The 19,244-nt window shown below is 34.4% G+C and overlaps 1 protein-coding gene across 6 annotated transcripts in view; it reads left to right on the forward strand.

Moving 5' to 3' along the window:
* The window catches only part of ZNF236 (zinc finger protein 236), a 73,879-nt gene that overhangs the window by 34,617 nt on the left and 20,018 nt on the right, over positions 1-19,244 (forward strand). For 5 of the 6 annotated variants that reach the window (XR_013340260.1, XM_077784610.1, XM_077784620.1 and 2 more), the window contains exons 12-23: positions 476-679; positions 2,394-2,538; positions 4,824-5,084; positions 5,318-5,568; positions 6,219-6,320; positions 11,125-11,276; positions 12,387-12,493; positions 12,607-12,758; positions 12,875-13,087; positions 13,615-13,894; positions 14,361-14,464; positions 18,104-18,469. Coding sequence is in view for 5 of the 6 variants with exons in the window: in XM_077784610.1 (XP_077640736.1) it covers positions 476-679; positions 2,394-2,538; positions 4,824-5,084; positions 5,318-5,568; positions 6,219-6,320; positions 11,125-11,276; positions 12,387-12,493; positions 12,607-12,758; positions 12,875-13,087; positions 13,615-13,894; positions 14,361-14,464; positions 18,104-18,469 (2,337 nt within the window). In the remaining variant the exon portion in view is untranslated. The remainder of the gene's footprint in view (positions 1-475; positions 680-2,393; positions 2,539-4,823; positions 5,085-5,317; positions 5,569-6,218; positions 6,321-11,124; positions 11,277-12,386; positions 12,494-12,606; positions 12,759-12,874; positions 13,088-13,614; positions 13,895-14,360; positions 14,465-18,103; positions 18,470-19,244) is intronic. The other variant, XM_077784623.1, reaches the window with a different exon arrangement.

The raw sequence follows: 19,244 nt of genomic DNA on the forward strand, positions 1-19,244 counted from the left end.
CTTTGTTGTGTTTCATAGCTTTGAAACTTTGGGTTCTTCTAAAAAACATTGACATCTAATTTTCTGATTATGAGTCAGCTGTTGTTTCTTGCTAATATCACTATTCTGAATGTATTTAATTGTGCTTTCTGAAGAGCCATACTCCTGCAATTTGAGTTCTGATGTGCATTTCTTAGGACAGCTTCTGAAACACTTGAAAATTGCTGTAACATTTGCATCATCCAGTTTCTTGGTAGCAAACTGGCTTCAAGTCGTGTTTCAGTCAATTAGCCATTCAGCAGATTAGTTGTTACTTTGATTGAGTTTTATGGATTGAAATTTTTATTGAAGTTTTATGTTTTGAAAACCTGTGTTACAATAAATACCATGAGAGAAAGCAAAAAATAAAATCAGGAAAAAGAATCAGCATTCTAAAGCTGCATTTCTAGGTTGATAGAAATAAAATTTTACGCTTTTTCTTTTTCATCTTTTGCAGGTGTTAGGCCTTTTGCTTGTCCTCACTGTGACAAGAAGTTTAGAACATCGGGCCATCGGAAAACTCATATCACTTCACATTTTAAACATACGGAGCTAAGAAAGCTGCGACACCAACGTAAACCCACAAAAGTTCGAGTAGGAAAGTCAAGTGGTCCAGTACCAGATATCCCTTTGCAAGAGCCCATACTCATAACTGATTTAGGTAAAGAGTGAATAAATCCATACTCTCTTGAAATTTGGACTTCAATGGAATATAAAGGTCACATTTTAATCAAGCAAAAGCATTCAGAGCTCACTTCTAAAGATGCACATAGAAATAAGTCATCAAAAACAAACTTCAGCAAAGTGCTATATTTTATAGTTTGCTTGCTCCAGAATTAATAAGAACAGTATTTTTTATTTAAAGTAAAATTGTCATCCTTACCAGTAAGAAGCCATGTGCATTTTTATATTAGGAGTTTAATTTGAATATTATTAGACTGTTGGTATAGAGATGACAGTTCGTGACCAAGAGTCTTCTCAAGATGATAATGTTTCAATCAACATAGATATTAATTATTAATGCAGATATTAACAGATATTATTAATACAGATATTAGTGAGTCACATTATTTTCAAGTATTTGTTTTAATTATGACCTCGGCTAAAGTAGTAGTAATAATTCGTGGCCATATTTCAAAAAAAGGGCAGCTTAATTCTGGAACATGCTTTGAAGAATTCATCCAGTTGTTTAAATTCTCTTGTATAAATATTGTCAGAAGATTATGTTAAACGACTTTTTGGAAGAAGTTGTACAAAACATTATGTTATTGTCCAGTAGAGGTAAAAGTAGTGGGCGAGGTGTTTACTCTTTGTTTTTGAATGAATAGTCTGCTAACCCCTGATTTGTCTATTGTGCAGTTATTTTTATGGTGGAATCTTACATTGGTAATACCTTTATCTTATTTCGATAAAAGTCTTATCACTCTTTAAATATCCTTTTGATTTCACTGCATCCAGGAGTTACTGAAAGCAAGAGCAGGGATTATTTTGTTATCATATAGGAGAAACTTAAGTTTTTGGGGTGCAAACAAAACTTAGCTGACAGCTTCAGACAGATCACACAGTATTTCTTTCTTGAGTGAACCCCAGAAACAAGTATAATTCCATTTCTTGATTTTGAAGAGAAGCTCCACTTCAATACAATTAAGATCTGCTCCGTGAAAGTCTGATTTTTGGAAAAAGATTAATATTGATAAGAAATACTATAGAAGTTGTTTCCTATGGATGCTGATAACACATGAACTCCGCTGATATTAGAATGTTCAATGTAAAAATAAATTCTACTGTTTATCTAGAAGATATGTAATGTTTTTTCAACCCCCTGACAATATTTCCACATTTTTACTCCTTCCCCCCAAAAAAACTTTTGTTGATACATATTTTACTTTCTATAACAATCTTAATTTTTCTAAAAGCCTAGGAAAAAACTCTGTATATTGTTCTCTATATGTTTCAATGCTTTTCACAAAAGGTGTATTAAATATTTGTCAAGTTGTATACTTGATATGCATTGATTAAATATCATTTACTAAGGTCGAGGTTGAAAGAAGATACTATTGGATCAGCAATGAATTCATAACTGTTAACTTCAGAAAAAGTTAATGCTTCTTTTGGACAAGGCTGCTACTGTACTGAGGTGGACCTGTGGATAAAAGAAAAACTTACCATTAAAATACCATGTACAGTATAATATCTATAATGCTGTATGCATAATTTTAAGTATATGCTGCAAACATGCACATTTTCTTTTTTATTTTTGGATACTGCAAGTTTAGTCATGTTTCTTTTCAAATACTAGCTCTTCAGACTACTGCGTCTTTGGAATAACTTTACCAATCAGTTTTTCCTATTTCTGTGTGTGTTTATGTATGCAGGTCTTATCCAGCCAATTCCAAGGAATAGCCAGGTCTTCCAAAACTATTTTAACAGTAATTTTGTGAATAATGCAGAGAGACCATACAAATGCTACTATTGCCATCGAGCCTATAAAAAATCCTGTCATCTTAAGCAACATATCAGGTAAAATAAATACAATCAAGAAAGGAAATGTATGCCATAACAAATTTGTGGAAAGATATGGAATTTATATAGCATTCACTGAAAAGACTTTTGTTTACCATCTCTTTAACACTGAATCAGTGATAATTGATTTTTTTTTTCCTTATAGAGTTGGAGAAAGCTTTGGACTAACTCATGGCTGTGTGCAATTCTAGCAGTATAAGTGGTTGTGTTCAATGTGCAGTTTAGTTTACTGACACCTGGATTCTTTCTTCCAAAACTGTGTATAGAAAATAACAAGCATTGTTCGTGAATTCTTATGGTAATTTTGTAATTGTATACTCCAGATTGCCTGCTTTGTATGTAACTCCTATTTTTTGAGATGAAAATTAGCCTTTTGTTCTGTATAGAAAACCTAAAAGATTTGGAGCCTACATTGTAATTGAGTAAATGTTGCTGGGGATCATTTTGTTGCTTGAAGCTCAGTTCAAGTTCTGTGTAGTCAGTGCTTGTTAGAACCACAGTCATGGAGTCATAGAAAAATTTAGGTTGTAGAAAAACCAGTGGGGGTAACTAATCCAGTCTTGTTTTGAGAAGAGGAGCAGCTTCAAAGTTAGATCGGGTTGCGGTTTTACAGGCAATGAGATTTAATGTTTAGTCAAAGTAGGAAACAGTGCTCTCTGACTTACAAACTATAAACGGCTAGAAGAAGGAATATGAAAAAGCCCCATCAAAGATGATTACTGGAATTTAAAGATAGAGTCTGTACAAGCAGGTGGCAATCTGCTTGTTTCTGCAGTGGAAGCTCTGTGCTGCTTTCTCACTCTTTTGAGCTCAGATCATGGCGAGTTCCTCCTACTCTCTTAAAAACTCAAATTCTTTGTTTTTTAAGTTCTCAGATTGCCTTGAAACAGTTCTTGTGTTTGATATGCTGTTTTACCAGAAGGAAGGGAAGCTTTAAAATATCCTATCTTTTTTTTTGTGATAGCCTACCTAGATTTTTCATTGTCTTCTGTAGACGCATTCCAGGTGGATTGATTTAAATGAAAATAATTTTGGATTATATTGAAAATGCAAAAATAGGATGTGGGTACCAATCACCTGCTACTGTGTTTCTTTGATCTTTCAACAGAGTTCTGAGTGAAGTCTGGCTTTGTTTAAGGTTTTGTGATAGAATTAGAAACTTTTTTCTTTTTACATATTTGCTCTTTGTAAATTGGCATTGCTATAATTAAATTGCTTTGCTTTATAATTTTTTTGGGCAGTGTGTCCTCATGGAGTAGTGCTGATCATTGCTTGCAAAGCTTGTTTCCCTCTGAAAAAAAGGGAAATTTATAGTAGGGGTATTTTCAGTAGAGCAGTGACTGTGGATAGAGTGTCAAATAATCCCCTAGGCACACCAAGGAAGGTCAGGATACCCTACTGCTTTTTTTTTGTGGTGTGTATTGGTAGCAAAACAGTAATCTTAATATCTGTCATATACTTTGTTATGGCCTCTGATGTAGTGGTCATAGACTTCCAAGGTAACTGTAATCATAAGCTGTCCCTAAATTTTCCTGATTTTATTAAATCTTGCTTCTTTTGTCTTCCATTTCCTAGCATTCCCATTGCCTTCTTTCTGACTCTCTCTACAGTTGCAACCCCTAATATTCTTGTTGCATTCCATTTCATTTCCTAACGTTTCCTTCCATCTGTTTTGTATCTCAGTGTACTCCTAAAGGGAAACTCCTCTAGAACCTTTGGAAGGAAGGCTATACTGAGTGCTTTGTACTTTGATAAGTGAGGCTTTCCCCACTTGAGTATGCTTTTCATGTTGCATTATGAGAGACAGGTTTTGGTTTCTTTGGGAGGTATTCAGGGTGGACACAGTTCTTTTCCCGAGAGTTTTGTTGTTAACTATAGTGGTAGTATATATAAAGAGAACCATGTCTTTTTCACCAAACTTTTGTGGACAGTTTTTTAGCTGAATTGATGAAAATACATGTGAGTGATAATATACTAGTCTGAAGAACTACTGCACCATCTGGAATGGAAAAATTAAACCCAAGTATTGTGATGGAGACAAAGTATGATCAGAAAAGGAGATTGGATTGTGCAACATAGCTAAAACTAATCATATAGTATTGGTTTTAGCCCTGCCAGGTTGTTTGTAACTTAATATCTGGTTTTTCTTAATTGGGGCCTTTTCCATCCATACAGCTGTCACCTTAGTTTGGTTTATTTTTCTCATTTTAAAATTGAGTCCTTCAATAATTTTGTAAATCAAATGTTCAAATGTATTTTAACTTCTGCTTTCTCTTAAAAAGGTCTCATACAGGTGAAAAGCCATTTAAGTGCTCTCAGTGTGGAAGAGGCTTTGTGTCAGCTGGAGTTCTGAAAGCACATATTAGAACACACACTGGATTGAAAGCTTTCAAGTGCGTTGTGTGCAACGGGGCCTTCACTACTGGTGGTAGCCTCAGGCGACACATGGGGATCCATAATGACCTTCGACCATATATGTGTCCCTACTGTCAAAAAACATTCAAAACATCACTCAACTGTAAAAAGCACATGAAGACTCATAGGTATGCTTGCAATTTTTGTATAAGTCTTCCAATGTAGTTCAGCAACCATTCCTTAAAGATACTTGGAAAGGCAGCTTTGCTTTGTAGCAGCTACATATGTTTGAATAAGGATTTTTATTTATGGGTAGCAAACCTTAGTAGATTGTGGTGTATAGTAAAAATAAAAAATTGTTCATATAAATAGGATCAGTGTGTAACTGAATCCATAAAGACTTTCTCACCTTGCTTTGTAGGTATGAACTTGCACAGCAACTTCAGCAGAATCAGCAGTCTTCTTCAATAGATGATTCTACAGTACATCAGCAGAGTATTCATGTTCCTACACAAATGCAGGTGGAGATTCAAAGTGATGAGCTACAGCAATCAGAATCTGTTGCAACAGATCAGCAGGCTATTTTAGAGTTAGATCAGCAGCCAGTAGTAGGCACAGAAGAAACAGCACTAGAACAAGAACTGGCTGATCAACCTTTAGAGCAAGATGAGGGTGAGTATTTGACATATGATAAGGTTTATAATGAGGTAAGTTTACAATTTCTCAAATAATTGTTTCTTGACAGGAACTAGAAAAATACATGGAGTAAAGACTACTTACCATATATTTAAGGTATATAGTACAGTTTCATTCATTGGTGTTTATGATTACTATTAAAGTATAAAAAGATTAGGATTTGTATCCTTTAGTTGTAGCAAGCAAAGCTACTAAACAAATGTACAGAAAAATGATCTGTCCACAAAACTTTACCATGTCAGTTCTCTGATTATTAAAAAGCACTGCTTTATAGTCTACTTAAAATAATACCTGTGGTTTGAGGTGAATGTTCCATATTATTATTTTATTCCTAATAGTGGAACAAAAGTATTTTGGTTTTGCTTCTCTGCTCTTTTTCATGGTGCAGTGAGTTATCAAGTACAATAGTACTTGATACAACACTACATAAATTAAATGTACTATAAACGAAGATTAAATACCTGTTCAGCTAATAATTGTTTAGTTTATTTTTAATGAGAAAATTTGGATGACATTAAAATATGCGGATTTTGAGACAACTGAAGTATACATTTAATTACATCTTTTTTAATATATTTTTCCCTTATCTTTCCTCCTTTCCCCTCTCCTTCCTTTCCCCATTTCAGATAGATTTGTGACATCCCAGCATGCTTTACAGGAAAACATCACTCAATTTGAGCAACAGACTATAACACAGCAGCCCTTTGATCAACAGAGCTTATCACAAGGTTAGTAATAAATAAAGGAGGTAAAAGGTAGTTTTTATAAATCTGGCTTTACAGCATAGCTATGATAAAACATTTTCAAGTGGGCATCTGCATTCAAAGTAACTGCAATGCAGGGAACTTGAAAAAAATTACCATTCTGAAGCTATACTTGGTAGAATATTATGAATACTTAATTTTTCTTTTTTACTTTTATGTGCCGATGTCTAGTCATTACAGTATGGGTTTTATAGTCAAGCATATAATATTCTTTCCTTGATTATGTGGCAGTAGGCATTTTGCACAAGTTTCTGTCTTGGTATACATGCTCATAACCTGAGATTATCAGAAACACAGTCTTAAGATTTGAGTGAGTAGCTACTGGGATTCATTTTGGAAAAAGACAATGCAAAATATAGTAATATAAAAACCATATTTTCACCTATCCACAGCAGTTTCTTTTTGTATTTTATAGAGCAATGAAACTAGATTGTAAGTGCTTGGAAACAGTTTTTTTTCCCCTAAAATACAGACAAATATGTATAGGTGTGTGTAGCCTGCAAAATAGTGAAGAAATGACTGTCTGTCTTTGCTTTTCACAGCTGGATTTCTTGAATTGTTACATAATATGAAGCTACTAATTTTGTTTTGGGATTTTATTGGTGATTGTTTTGGGTTTTCTGCCTGGGGGTGTTGCTGAGATGGAGAATGTTCAAGGGGTTTTCATTTGTTTTGATTTGGAAACATCACTGGCTTGTCCCTTGATCTCCTTGTTTCTGACTCCAGGAAGTAACTTCATGTAGTTGATAACCAGTAATTGGTATTCTGCGTGCACAAACTTCTATGTTCTTAGTTTCATTCCCTTTTAATTGTATAGTATCATTTGTAAAAACTTAATTGACTATGGTAAGTTGCATCACGCTGTGAAGAAATAGTATAATTTGCCAATTTTAATTCTCTAGGTTGTGCTGTTTTGTGTGTAAAGAAAAAAAAATTAAAGTCTCTGCCTTTAGTTAACAAGACTGATCCAGATGCTCTTAAAATATTATGATTATTGTCATTGGTTGACTTTTACAGTTTTTCAAATGAATGAGAAGATGCTATGAAAAAAAAAGCAGCCTTTTGTTCTACATTATTCTGAAGAGTGGTGGTGGTTTTTGTTTGATATTTTTTAACAGCTCCTTAGCATTTATAAACCTAATAGTAACTCTTGTTCTGTCATCTTGTTTAAACTTCAGTTTCTGTTTATGCGCGTCTTCCGTATTATATAAATATCAAATGATTTCTTGGGGAGGGGAAAGACTCCTAGAACCCACAAAACAATTCTTTCATCATCAGAAGTCTAGATTGATCATCAATATTTTGTAAAATTGGTTCAGAGAAACAGAACATATGTGGTGTGGGCATTTTAAAGTCTCATTTGTATAAGATGTCTCCTATTCTACTTGGAATCTCATCCACAGATTCCCAACTCTTTGAAGTTTCCTTGAAGATCCTGGAGCCCTTCAAAATTTTTGAATTTCAGGTAGGTAAGCATTTGCGCGGATGCATGCGTTAAATTGGTCGACCCTCTCCCTATGTCTGCATCTGTGCTTCATGCTCCTAATTCCTTTTTCCTATCAGCCAGGCAGAACATTCAAGCTTTAAACGCTGTCTTTTGTATTCTTTATATTTATAGGCTGTAATCTTGATTAAATACTTTGCTTCAGTGTTTATTAAAAAAATGATGCAGGAGTTTAAAAAAAAATTCTTTGAAAGGTTTGTTTGATTTTTCTTTTTCCTTTTTTTGAGGGAAAAACCCCAGCTTTGTGTTTTAGACAGATGAGGGTAATCTCTAGGTCTGCATAGACCTGGCAGAGGTTTGTTCATAATACTTTGTTGAATTTCTTGTTTATTCAGATAGATTTATTTTCTTCATATATTCAGACTTGTAAAGAAGTGCAGATCCTATGAGGGTGCTACAGTATCAAATGATTCATTTGAGCTAGGTTTGGACACTGAGGAAAAGGACTTAAGTTCTTTGTAGTGTGTTTATCTTCATTTGAAGACTTTTAAGTGAAGTCAGAACAAAGAATGTGTCTTTTATCTGAAACTGTCTTTGGGTTACTGATTATTGTCTGTCACCAAATGTGTTTTCATATAAATTATATCACCTTTACTTCCTTTAAAGTGTCCCTATAAGCATGGTTGAATGATAATTCAAATAGTGGTGATAGGCAAATAATCTTGAAAACCCAGAAGTCCAAATGCTGCTAGTTCTATAGCCTGTACAAACATACCCTTGCCACCAGAATGCTATTTGCTTTCCTAAGAAGCTGATCTGCAATCTCAGGACTTAGAATTCTGATCTCTCAGTAACTGCAGTTACTGAGAGATCATACACATATTTGCAGTCAGTACTGTCCAGCTGCTTGCCTTTGCCTAAGAAGCAAACCTGCAGAACTTGTAATTTGCTGAGATGCACATGTTCATGTTGATGTTTATAGTGCTAGAATTCAAAAGATCTGTCAGTAAAGGTGTGAAATTTCTCCTGAATTAAATATTGTATTAACTACAAACTATTATACTCTTGTTTTCTTAGTCTCGCATGTAAGACACATCTTTCTACAAGTAAAAGAATTTCCAGAGTATTTTGTTTTCACTGTGTTCTGTTAATAAAGAAAATAAAAGGTTGGATGATGTCCTCAAGCCAAAAAAATCCCAAACTACACAAATGATTACTTGTACTGAAAAACACCAAATCAAATTCCAAGTTTAGAGGACTTTTTAGTAAGAGGTTCTCCTATTATACAGAGCTTACAATACTCTCTGTTCTTTTAAGATTGATCAAAAGCTGGGAAACAACAGTGATGAAAACAAGAGCAGAAAATGAAGGTTGTGAAATTTCTTTCTTAGACTGAATGTCTGGGTTCTGTTGTTTGGTGGTATGGTGTTTTTTTTGAGTGCTGTTCTGTAGCAGTAGTATGGTAGTAAGAGATCCCTTCAGAATGCTCAAAACTGTGAGATCTTTATTAAATTTTAAGAGGAAATTGACCCTTATGCATCATGTATATTCTTGTTATAGCTTTGATTTGTATTTATTCCAAAACTGCTTTCAGAAGTAGCATTTTTTTCTTCAGTTTGTCCTCAAATACCTCTACATTCAATGCTCTTCCTGGGCATTTTGTTGCATGATCCTGGGAAATTTTTCAGGATTTCAGTAATTTATTCAAACATTGTGAAATGAAATAGGTCATAGTGCAGTAATTTATTTTTTCCTTCTTAGCTAGTAAAATATACCTACTGATTAAAAACATTCCAGGTTTTTACATAGTATATTAAGTAGCTGTTTTTTTTAATGTAGGGCATACAAGTAACATCACTTTGGTTCAGTTTCTTGAGTCTTTTTTTTGTATTCTCATCCCATGTGGTGAGAACATAATTTTTCTATAAAGATACTTCAAAAATTAGTTTGAGAAGTAGAAATTAGCAACCCTCTTGTCAGTGCAGAAGTTTTCATTGCTTCCTTCAGGCTACTTTTTTGTCATTTCACAAAGGCCAATTGAGGTACAAGGTCCAGCTTTTAGGATCTTTTTTTCTTGTACTCTTGTGATACATCTAGGAGAGAAAACAATATGCAAGTGTCAGCATTAGGTTTGGTGACTAGTTATGACCTGATTAATAATGCTTTCAAGGTTTATTTACATTTGTGAGTTTTTGTTCTGTGGTGGAAGCAGTAGCTTACAAATAGGAGTTTTTCTCTCTACTGGTATAATATTCTGCTGTGGAAAGTGTCTTTTGGGAACATTTCTGCTTAAACTCAACAGATCCAGGTTTTTGTTTTACTGTTGCTCAAAAACATTCTTTAAGCGTTGCTTTTTGGCCTTTGATGCTGTGATCATCTGATGTGGGTTTGTTTCTACCCTGTGTTCATAATCTTCACCCTTTTTGTCCACTAAAGGCAAACTGCACAGAAGTACTGAAATTTTTGCCCATATGTTAATCATTGATACTTGTGGTTTAATTTTTTTCTACGTGACATTGTGGGGTTTTTTTTATATTGGAAGTATTAAGATTTAAAAGGGTTGATAAAAGGACAACTCTAATAGCATCAAAAAACACTACAATCTGAGCTGTAGTTCCCTGGCTCTCAATCATTGGTGCTATCATTTCATTCATTCATATAGAAAAGGTGTTTAAGATCGGCTATTTCAGAAGAACAAAACCAAATAAAAATTTCAGGGTTTTATACCAGAAATGTGAATAAAAGTGTGTTTATTTTTTACTTTGCAGTTTGCCTTTGAGAGGCTCTACTTTACTATTATCTAAAGAGTGGGGATATGTGGAGGAGATCCAAAGTAGGAGAAAATGGGGTTACTTTATCAGAAACTGGAGTTCTCCTATTGGGTCACCTCCTCCACTCACCCGCCATCCTCCCCACTGAGCTTTGCATCCTTGTGATTGGCTTCCAGTGTAGTTAAGGGAGCTTGGTACCCACCAAGATAAAGGGAGATGGGTCAACCTGTTTGACACATGCATGCTTACATACAAGAAATTCAAAATTTCAATGGCTCTAAGGTAATTGTGGCACCCTGAAGGAACTTCAAACAGTGTTTTTCTGTGGAGGAGATTTTCCAATAGAATTCCAGCTAATGGTAAGTAACCCTGTTATGCCTATTATGTAGATGCCAGAAACTCATGTGTGTTTTGATGCTCAACAGTGAAGAGTGCAATTATTATGGTAATGCTATTTATTCTCTTTTGAAGGTAGTCTTCAGAAAAGTGTGGTGTTATTCAAAGTCCAAATCAGTGTATTTTACAGGTTTATGACTGGTTTAATTTCTGGCAGGTTTTACTGTGAATGACAGCTACAATCAACAGACTCAATTTCCAGCTGTACAACAGCTGCAGGATTCAAGCACACTTGAATCTCAGGCTCTTTCAACGAGTTATCCTCCACCAGCCCTTCTTCAGGTTCCAAGTACAGACACTATTAATGTAGTAAGTACTACCTGAAGTCAGGATTAATTTTTCTGTGTTCAGTCGTGACTTCCTTGCATAGCTTCATTGGTGATTAGGTAAAACAAGAAGTCAGAAAAGTTTCAGGTTTTCTTATCTAGATTGCTTATGTTTAACAACTGGAAAATAGAAAGGTAAGGAGAGGATAAGTGCTTTGACTACACTTTCCGAAAAGGAAGTGGATCTTTTGGTGCTCTAGACTTGAAAAATACTATAATGTTGGATTGTGAATTTAAAACTAAGGAGAGGATATAATGCTATGAAATAATTAACATTATTTCATTATATTCTCTCCTAATTATTAAATCTATATGTGTATAGGCATATATGGTCAAGCAATAAAAAAAAGCATTACAAATCTTTAGTGATTATTCATGGAACTTGCATATTGCAGTGTATGATGTTTTTACATGTTTCTCAGTTAAATTTGTAGAAGGGCTCAATTGCTAAAAAATAAAGTTTAAATCTAACTTTTTATGATATTAGAAGTACCTACCATGAAGACAATCTGTTGTAATGTATTTACCATGACAATCTCAATGAGCTGTTGTCCCTTGAAGCTTGTTTACAAAGTGCAAATGTTGTCAGAGAACTTGTGGGTTTTAGGATCTGGAAGAGTTTGAGTTATTTCAGCCTACAGGCCTTGGTTTCCTTGTCCTCAATTTTGAAATTTCTTGCTCTCAAGGATTATCCTGTTGTGGCTTTTACTTACAGGAATGTTCAGAAAGTAGTGAAGTTTGTCAGCAGCACTATGTTCTTCTGCTTACTCAGTGTTTAAAATGACTGATCTAGTTTTAACTCCTCAAACACTAAAAAATCAAAACAATTTAGATACATTTTTGTGGAGATTCAGGGAAGTGTAAGTGCACTATGTTGTGTGTTTATTCCAGTTCAGTAGCTGAACATTTTTATGCGTTCCTTCTCACTATGGAAGAGTGAGGTTTTGCACTCTTAATTTCCTGTCAAAATGTATGAAAGCATAAATTTAATTAACTGTGCTGACTGTAAATGCTGTAATTTTTTTCTTGCCTGTTTGTGAGACTATATTTAAATATTGTGTTACTGAAATTCACTTAAGGCTTTGACTTTTAGACCACACGCTTGATGCAAGACCAGTCACCACAGGAAGAACTTGAATTGCACACCCAAAGGCCTCATTTTCTTGAGGATAATGAAGATCAAAGTAGGCGTTCATATAGGTATGTTACACTTCTAGCTTTTGTCACAGAATTTCCTGAATGGTTAATTATTACATGTAATTATTATGCCTAATAATTACACAAAACTAATGAAAGCTATTTTCTTCTAATAGATGTGAATATTGCAACAAGGGTTTTAAGAAATCCAGCCATTTGAAACAACATGTACGATCACATACTGGTGAGAAACCTTATAAATGCCAGCTCTGTGGCCGTGGTTTTGTTTCCTCAGGAGTTCTTAAGTCACATGAGAAGACACATACAGGTAAACAGAGTATAGCAGCTCTATATTAGCTTAACCTGTGTTTGGGTTTTGTAAATGTCCTGTGTGAGTAAACTTAAACAAATAGCATGCTACTTATTTGTTTCTGTTACTTTAAGGAGTTAAAGCATTCAGCTGTAGCATTTGCAATACCTCCTTCACAACTAATGGCAGCCTTACCAGGCACATGGCAACTCACATGAGCATGAAGCCTTACAAGTGCCCATTCTGTGATGAAAGCTTTCGAACAACTGTTCACTGCAAAAAACATATGAAAAAACATCAGGCAGTCTCCTCAGCTGTAGCAGCAGCTACAGATACAGGAGGGGGAGGTAAATGATTTCATTTTTACTTTTACAGTCCTTACTACATAAGAAATACAGATGTTTTGGTGGATTACATGAATGCTATAACAGTAATGGTACAAAATAAGCTTCCAGCATGGATAATGTCTGCTGTTTAGAGCTGCTGAAATCACTCTGTTATCTGAATTGTTTAAATAAACTAGTTTTCCAGGATCTATCCAGACCATTAAAGGTATTGTATGTGACATAGTTATTTTAGTATGTCAGTAAAGTAGATCTTTTGTCCTGTTTTACTTAACCTGTGTTAGTTATTATAAAGATAAGAATCATAAATCCAGCTTTTTAAAAAATTAAGTACAGAAATGAGTAGTTAGACCTCTGAAAGAGATTAAAGTCCATAGTAGTGCAAGTCCAAGCACAAAATGTAGTGGCTGTGTGTTTATTAATAAATTCTTCTATTTTTGTAATTTCAGCTGACAGATTAAACTAAACAGAAATGTGTTTTGTTTGTGTTTTTTTTTTGTTTTGTTTTGTTTTGTTTTTTTACTTAATAGTTGCATGTGTTGAAGATGATGATGAGAGCTCTGAAAGAACTTCCAGAAAATCTCGTCCTGGTGTCATAACTTTTACAGAAGAAGAAACAGCAGAACTGGCAAAGATTAGGCCTCAAGAAAGTGCCACAGTTTCAGAAAAAGTTCTTGTCCAGTCAGCTGCAGAGAAAGACAGAATTAGTGAGATCAAAGATAAGCAAGCAGAACTGGAAGCAGAGCCCAAATATGCCAACTGTTGCAGTTATTGTCCCAAAAGCTTTAAAAAACCCAGTGATTTAGTCAGGTGAGGAATGGAAAATGTTCATCTGTTTTTAATTTGCTGAATAGTTCACCAGAAACTTTAGCAATAACAGTTTCATATAACTCTTTATGTCCAAGTTGAATTTTGGCTAATATTCACATAATTTTTTCTTTTTCGCAGTGGTTTAAAAATATGTCAAAATGTTACATATTCTAAATATGACTAATCCAGCTTTTTCATATTTATTTTTCTGCGGTATTAAAGTTAATATTATGAAGTTTTAGAATAGTTTTTTCTTGCTCTAATACTTGCATATAAAAGCATGTAAAAATCTGTTGAAAAGATGCAAATACTTAAATCTTCTTGTTCTGCCTAGTGTAATGCTAGTGTAATTATTTAATTAGTTCTAAGATTAATAAGATAGAAAATAAATATTTGCACAATAAAAATAGATATTTGTACAAACTGACATAAAAGTATAATTTCACTTGTACCCTGGAATTATTAGGCATGTTCGCATCCATACTGGAGAGAAGCCGTACAAGTGCGATGAATGTGGAAAGAGTTTCACTGTAAAATCCACTCTGGATTGCCATGTTAAAACACACACAGGTCAGTAAAGTTTTGCATGTCTTTGTTTAGAAGCTGTTTGCTTTCTTGACTAGCTGTTTAAGTACAGATTTTGCAAGGAATGCTATGTTTCATTGGGATCTAGTATTTGGAACTGCGGATGGCTGTGCTAGGGGAAATTTGGTACTTGTGACACTATCAAATGAATCACATCTGAATAGTCTGAACTAACCATGTTATTACAGCCTTCTCTAGAATTCTAAAGCATGGTCTTAACTCATGCAAGAACTGTGTATGTAAGTGTCCTGAATATGTTTATGTCAGATCTTCTGTAGTATTTCAATGATAAATGATTTTCCTGAGTAAGGAGGTGGAGTTGAGGGAATCTTTTATAACTAAGTTAGAGGGAAAAAAACCCTATAAACATTAATGTTTGTGCTGCTATGTAAACTGGAAAGTAAGAGTTCAAAAATTTTTAGCATTCAGCTGTTTGAATCTTGCAAGTTGAATGTGAACATAGTGTCTGCAGTATTTAAATTTTTAGGGTAAGTTTTTGTATTCCTGAGAAAGATCTCGTTTTAATAGTAGTATTTTTCAACTACAATTTTGCTCTAATTAAAAAAAAAACTTTCTAAATATTCTTGTTTTCTTCTTACCACAGAATTTCTGTAATAAACCCAGTCCTGAACTAATTAATTTCTAAAACTGTCTACAGTTCTGTTAAGTTTCATTATGATCTCTTTTCAAAAATAATAAAAAAAAAGGCAGAAAGCTGTTAATGCTGTAATGCATTTTTATCTTGCTCATGGAAGCTCCTTCTTCATTTTAATGTATTTTTACTTTCTACTGTTGTTTAGTAAGAAATAGTACTCATTACATGGAATTGTAGTGTAGATCAGGACAGACAGTAGCAGATAGTAAGGACAATTAAAGGAACAAAGCAGGGATTGTGTCATGTTACCTCCAGGTTCAAGCACTTTATAAATTGTGGGACTCTGAATAAGTGATTCCATCTCTTTGCTTGCTAGCTTTCATGGAATATTTTACATTAGTTTTATCCAGTTGTTTTCTGAATGCAGAAAAACTGGGTAAAAAGGAATGGCCTTCAGTACAGTCAGTAGTAGTAAGTTCCTGGATTCAAGTTTGATTTTCTGTTTGTTGTCTTGATAATTTTGTTCCTAAACCCACTAGATTTTTATTTGAGAAATAAAGAGAAATTGTTTCCCCTTCCTAATTTTTAAGCTCTTTATGGTTGTACAGAGTTTTTGATAATATATAATGGAACATTGTAAATTACTGTTTTAATATCCTTAAATAGACTTTCCCAACCTGCTATTCATTCTCTCTTTCACATTACATATAGTACAATTTTGATGGTTTGAGTCCTTGCTCAGGGTAGTTTAAGAGCTCTTCTGCTAACTTACAGCCTTGTGAAAATTGTCCATATAAGCCATTTGTTTTCAGTCTTAGAACTGTTTTTCTTTAGTTCATGAAAAGACTCTTTCAGCCTGTGACAGCATTTTTATTAAGGTCTTTTTGTATAAAACCAATGTCAAATTCCAAAAATCCAGATACAGTGGAAATCTGATCTTCAAAGAGCGCTTGCAGATTCATGAGGTGTAATTTTCACTGCAAAAGCCACATCACCTTTTCCCTGTTGTAATTAATTTTATCTTATGGGAGTTTTTTCCCATATTCTTTTATACTTGGGCCAGTGTGTAGTGGATGAAGTTCAGCTAATGTGCAGTTTTTTGCATTTGAGCCTGGATTGTTTCCTGGAATGCTGTCTTAATCTGTGGGTATTACCTACACCTGATAGTTCATTTGTTTTATACTGAGAGATACATAATTTATTTAAATGCACAATAAAAAAGTTTTTACAGTATTAATATCTGTAACTCCCTTAAAAATAGTTCTGTTTAAAAAGCTACACTGTTCCTCACCTGTAAAAGAAAGTTGCCTACATAAGAACTTACCCGATATCACCTGTAATCAACATTGATCCAGAGAATTAGTTTGGAGCTTTACTGAAAGATTGGAAGTTTCTCAGTGAGGTATATGGTTATTTGTCTGCACACTTACCTCCTGCTTCCTGAGGTAGCATGGAGTGGGATAACTGAAGTCATACGCTATTGCATTTCTGCCTTCATTGCTTTTCCAGTTTCCTGCTTACAGCTCTTTCAGATATATTGTTTCAGATAACAGTTCTTGTTAACATGTTAGTTGTGTAGCCAGTAGTGTGGCATGTCAGTGGCATAAAATACATTTAATTTTTGCTATATTTGGAAGCAATGCCAATTTAGTGTTTGCCATTCCTTGATGACTTCTCATCCAAATCAGTGATCATTTTCCCTCCAAGTTTCCCTTGTGGATGCTAACTTAAAACTACTAAACTACTGAAAACAGTTGAACCATCTTTCTTTTTTTCTTTTCAGATTCTTAGTATTTACACAAAAGGCCCAGGAATCAGCTCATAATCTCATTGCATATTTAAATAACAGGACTTCAGATGTTCTGTTTGTTCCTTCCTGCTTTTTTTTGTTGGTTTTCTTCTCTCTCTCTCTTATTTTTCCACCCCACTTTCTCCCAATGAGTGGGGATTTTTTATTTACTAGGGAAGACTGCTGGATGGCTTCCTTTGTGGCACTGTGAATATGGTAGATGACTTTGCTGCAGCCCAGATTCCCATTGTTTCACTGGTTCATGTTATTGGGCTCTTTCTTCTCCATTTTTTGAAACAGAACATTGTCAGAGGTTTACGTAGTTTTGTTTAACAGAAAGTGACAACAGTATGTCAGGGTTTTGTATTTTGAAATAGTTGAATTGTAGTTCAGGAAATTGATGAGAGACTCTTCTGTGTAAATGGAAGCTAGAACTCCGTAGCAGCACTCATAGGCACAGTTGGTCTTGTGATTTCTTTACCAAATGCATTGGTTTCTCTCCCTCGTTTAGCTAGGAATCAATATTGTACTGGAAAGCCTGGGAATATCAGGAGTAATAGTGGGTTTTCAGCTGCAGTGGCATGTTTTCTGCCAGATAGTTGCATTATGCTTTTTGTGAGTTGTATAGCTGTGCATATCGTTCAAAGAATAAACTCTGTAGTTTGCTGTTACCTGTAGTACATTAAAAATTCTATTTGATACCAAGGATATTTTTCAGATGTTGTGCACTCTGAAAGGAGAGATAAAGAGGTCTGTATATGTATGGACCAGATTTCTGTACTTCTGGATTAGTTTGTTGATATTAGTTGATATTTTGTTTTAGAATGTTATCTCACTTAGTTTTAATTATTATTTAATTGTAATCCATTAATACTGGTTACTTAAGGCATCATTGAAACAGAATAATAAAGCTGCTGGAATTGAAAAGAAAATGAGTGGCTAATTTAGTAGGAGCCAAATGCTGAAGAGAACAAGATGAAACTTTTAATTCTCCAGTCAAATAAGATTCTGCATGAAAGCTTTAAAAGCATATGGAGTTTTAGTAAAAGGAAAAAGTTAATACACTCTTCATTGAGAACCTTTATTCATCTGAAAAGCAGCCAAATTATAAAGTCCAATTATTTCTAATTTATGCTGTTCAAATTAGTTTAGAATCTGTTATGGGGTTTGTTAAATGGATGATTTAGTCCTCTCAATCTTTTTTAAATCACTTATCTTTCTGGTTTTGAAACTTTTCTAGGCCAGAAGCTCTTCTGTTGTCACGTGTGCAGTAATTCTTTTTCTACAAAAGGCAGTTTAAAAGTCCATATGCGTCTGCATACAGGAGCAAAGCCCTTCAAATGCCCCCACTGTGATTTGCGGTTTCGTACTTCAGGGCGCAGAAAAACCCACATACAGTGTCATTATAAACCAGATGCAAAGAAAGTTAGGAAACCTGCTGCCCGGACTTCAACTGAGGGATTACAACCAGTCAGTCTTCTTAATTCATCCTCAACAGACCCTAATGTTTTCATCATGAATAACTCTGTTTTGACGAGTCAGTTTGATCAAAATTTGCTTCAACAAGGACTTGTGGGCCAGGCTATCCTGCCTGCTTCAGTGTCAGGTAAAAATGGATGTAGTGGTGGTGGTGGTGGTGTGGTGATCAAGTTATGAAATTTGCTTTCTATTAGAGTTTGGAAAGTTTTGCTAAATGCTGTTTGTCAAACAGCAGGTAAGAGTTTTACTGAATTCATGGTTTGATGCACACTGGTGAGATGAATAGAAATTTACTTATTTAAGAATGAAAGAAAAATATATGCAGTTCACCTAAAAGTCTCTTCAGTTCTGTTGTGGTATTGCACTGCAGAGAGGAAGAAAATGCAGATAACAAATAGCTGGAGTACTTGTATTCTTTGTGGTAATACTTTCTTGGTTTTATTTAAAAAGAAAAGAAGCCAGTTACTCTGTTTGTCTACACTGGTTGTTTATGTGAATAATGGAGAGGGTCTTTTAAGTGCATATGCTCTGCGGTACATGTGTAGTTATTTCTCCAAAATAAAAAAAAACATCCACACCAAAATAAAATCAACCAAAATACTCCCAACCTCAAAACAAAGCAAGAAAACTCTTTAACAATACAACAAAAAATAGTGTACGTCTGTATGTTAGATGATTAAGTGCCTAAGATACGAAGTCTCACTAATTGACATTGACTACAGCTGCATTAGCACATTATTCTTTGAGACCAACTGGCATGGAATACCCAACATGCTTCATGTTGCAAGAAAGTGACCTTTTGAGAATGATCCTTGCTTATTTCTAATTTTTTTTCAGGTATTTTTTGTGTAAGTGCTCACTGACCCAATGTTTGTGTAAGTGCTCAGGTAAACTTGGGACAG

The sequence above is a fragment of the Lonchura striata genome, chromosome 1 (assembly GCF_046129695.1).
Source record: "Lonchura striata isolate bLonStr1 chromosome 1, bLonStr1.mat, whole genome shotgun sequence".
NCBI classification, from domain to species: domain Eukaryota; kingdom Metazoa; phylum Chordata; class Aves; order Passeriformes; family Estrildidae; genus Lonchura; species Lonchura striata.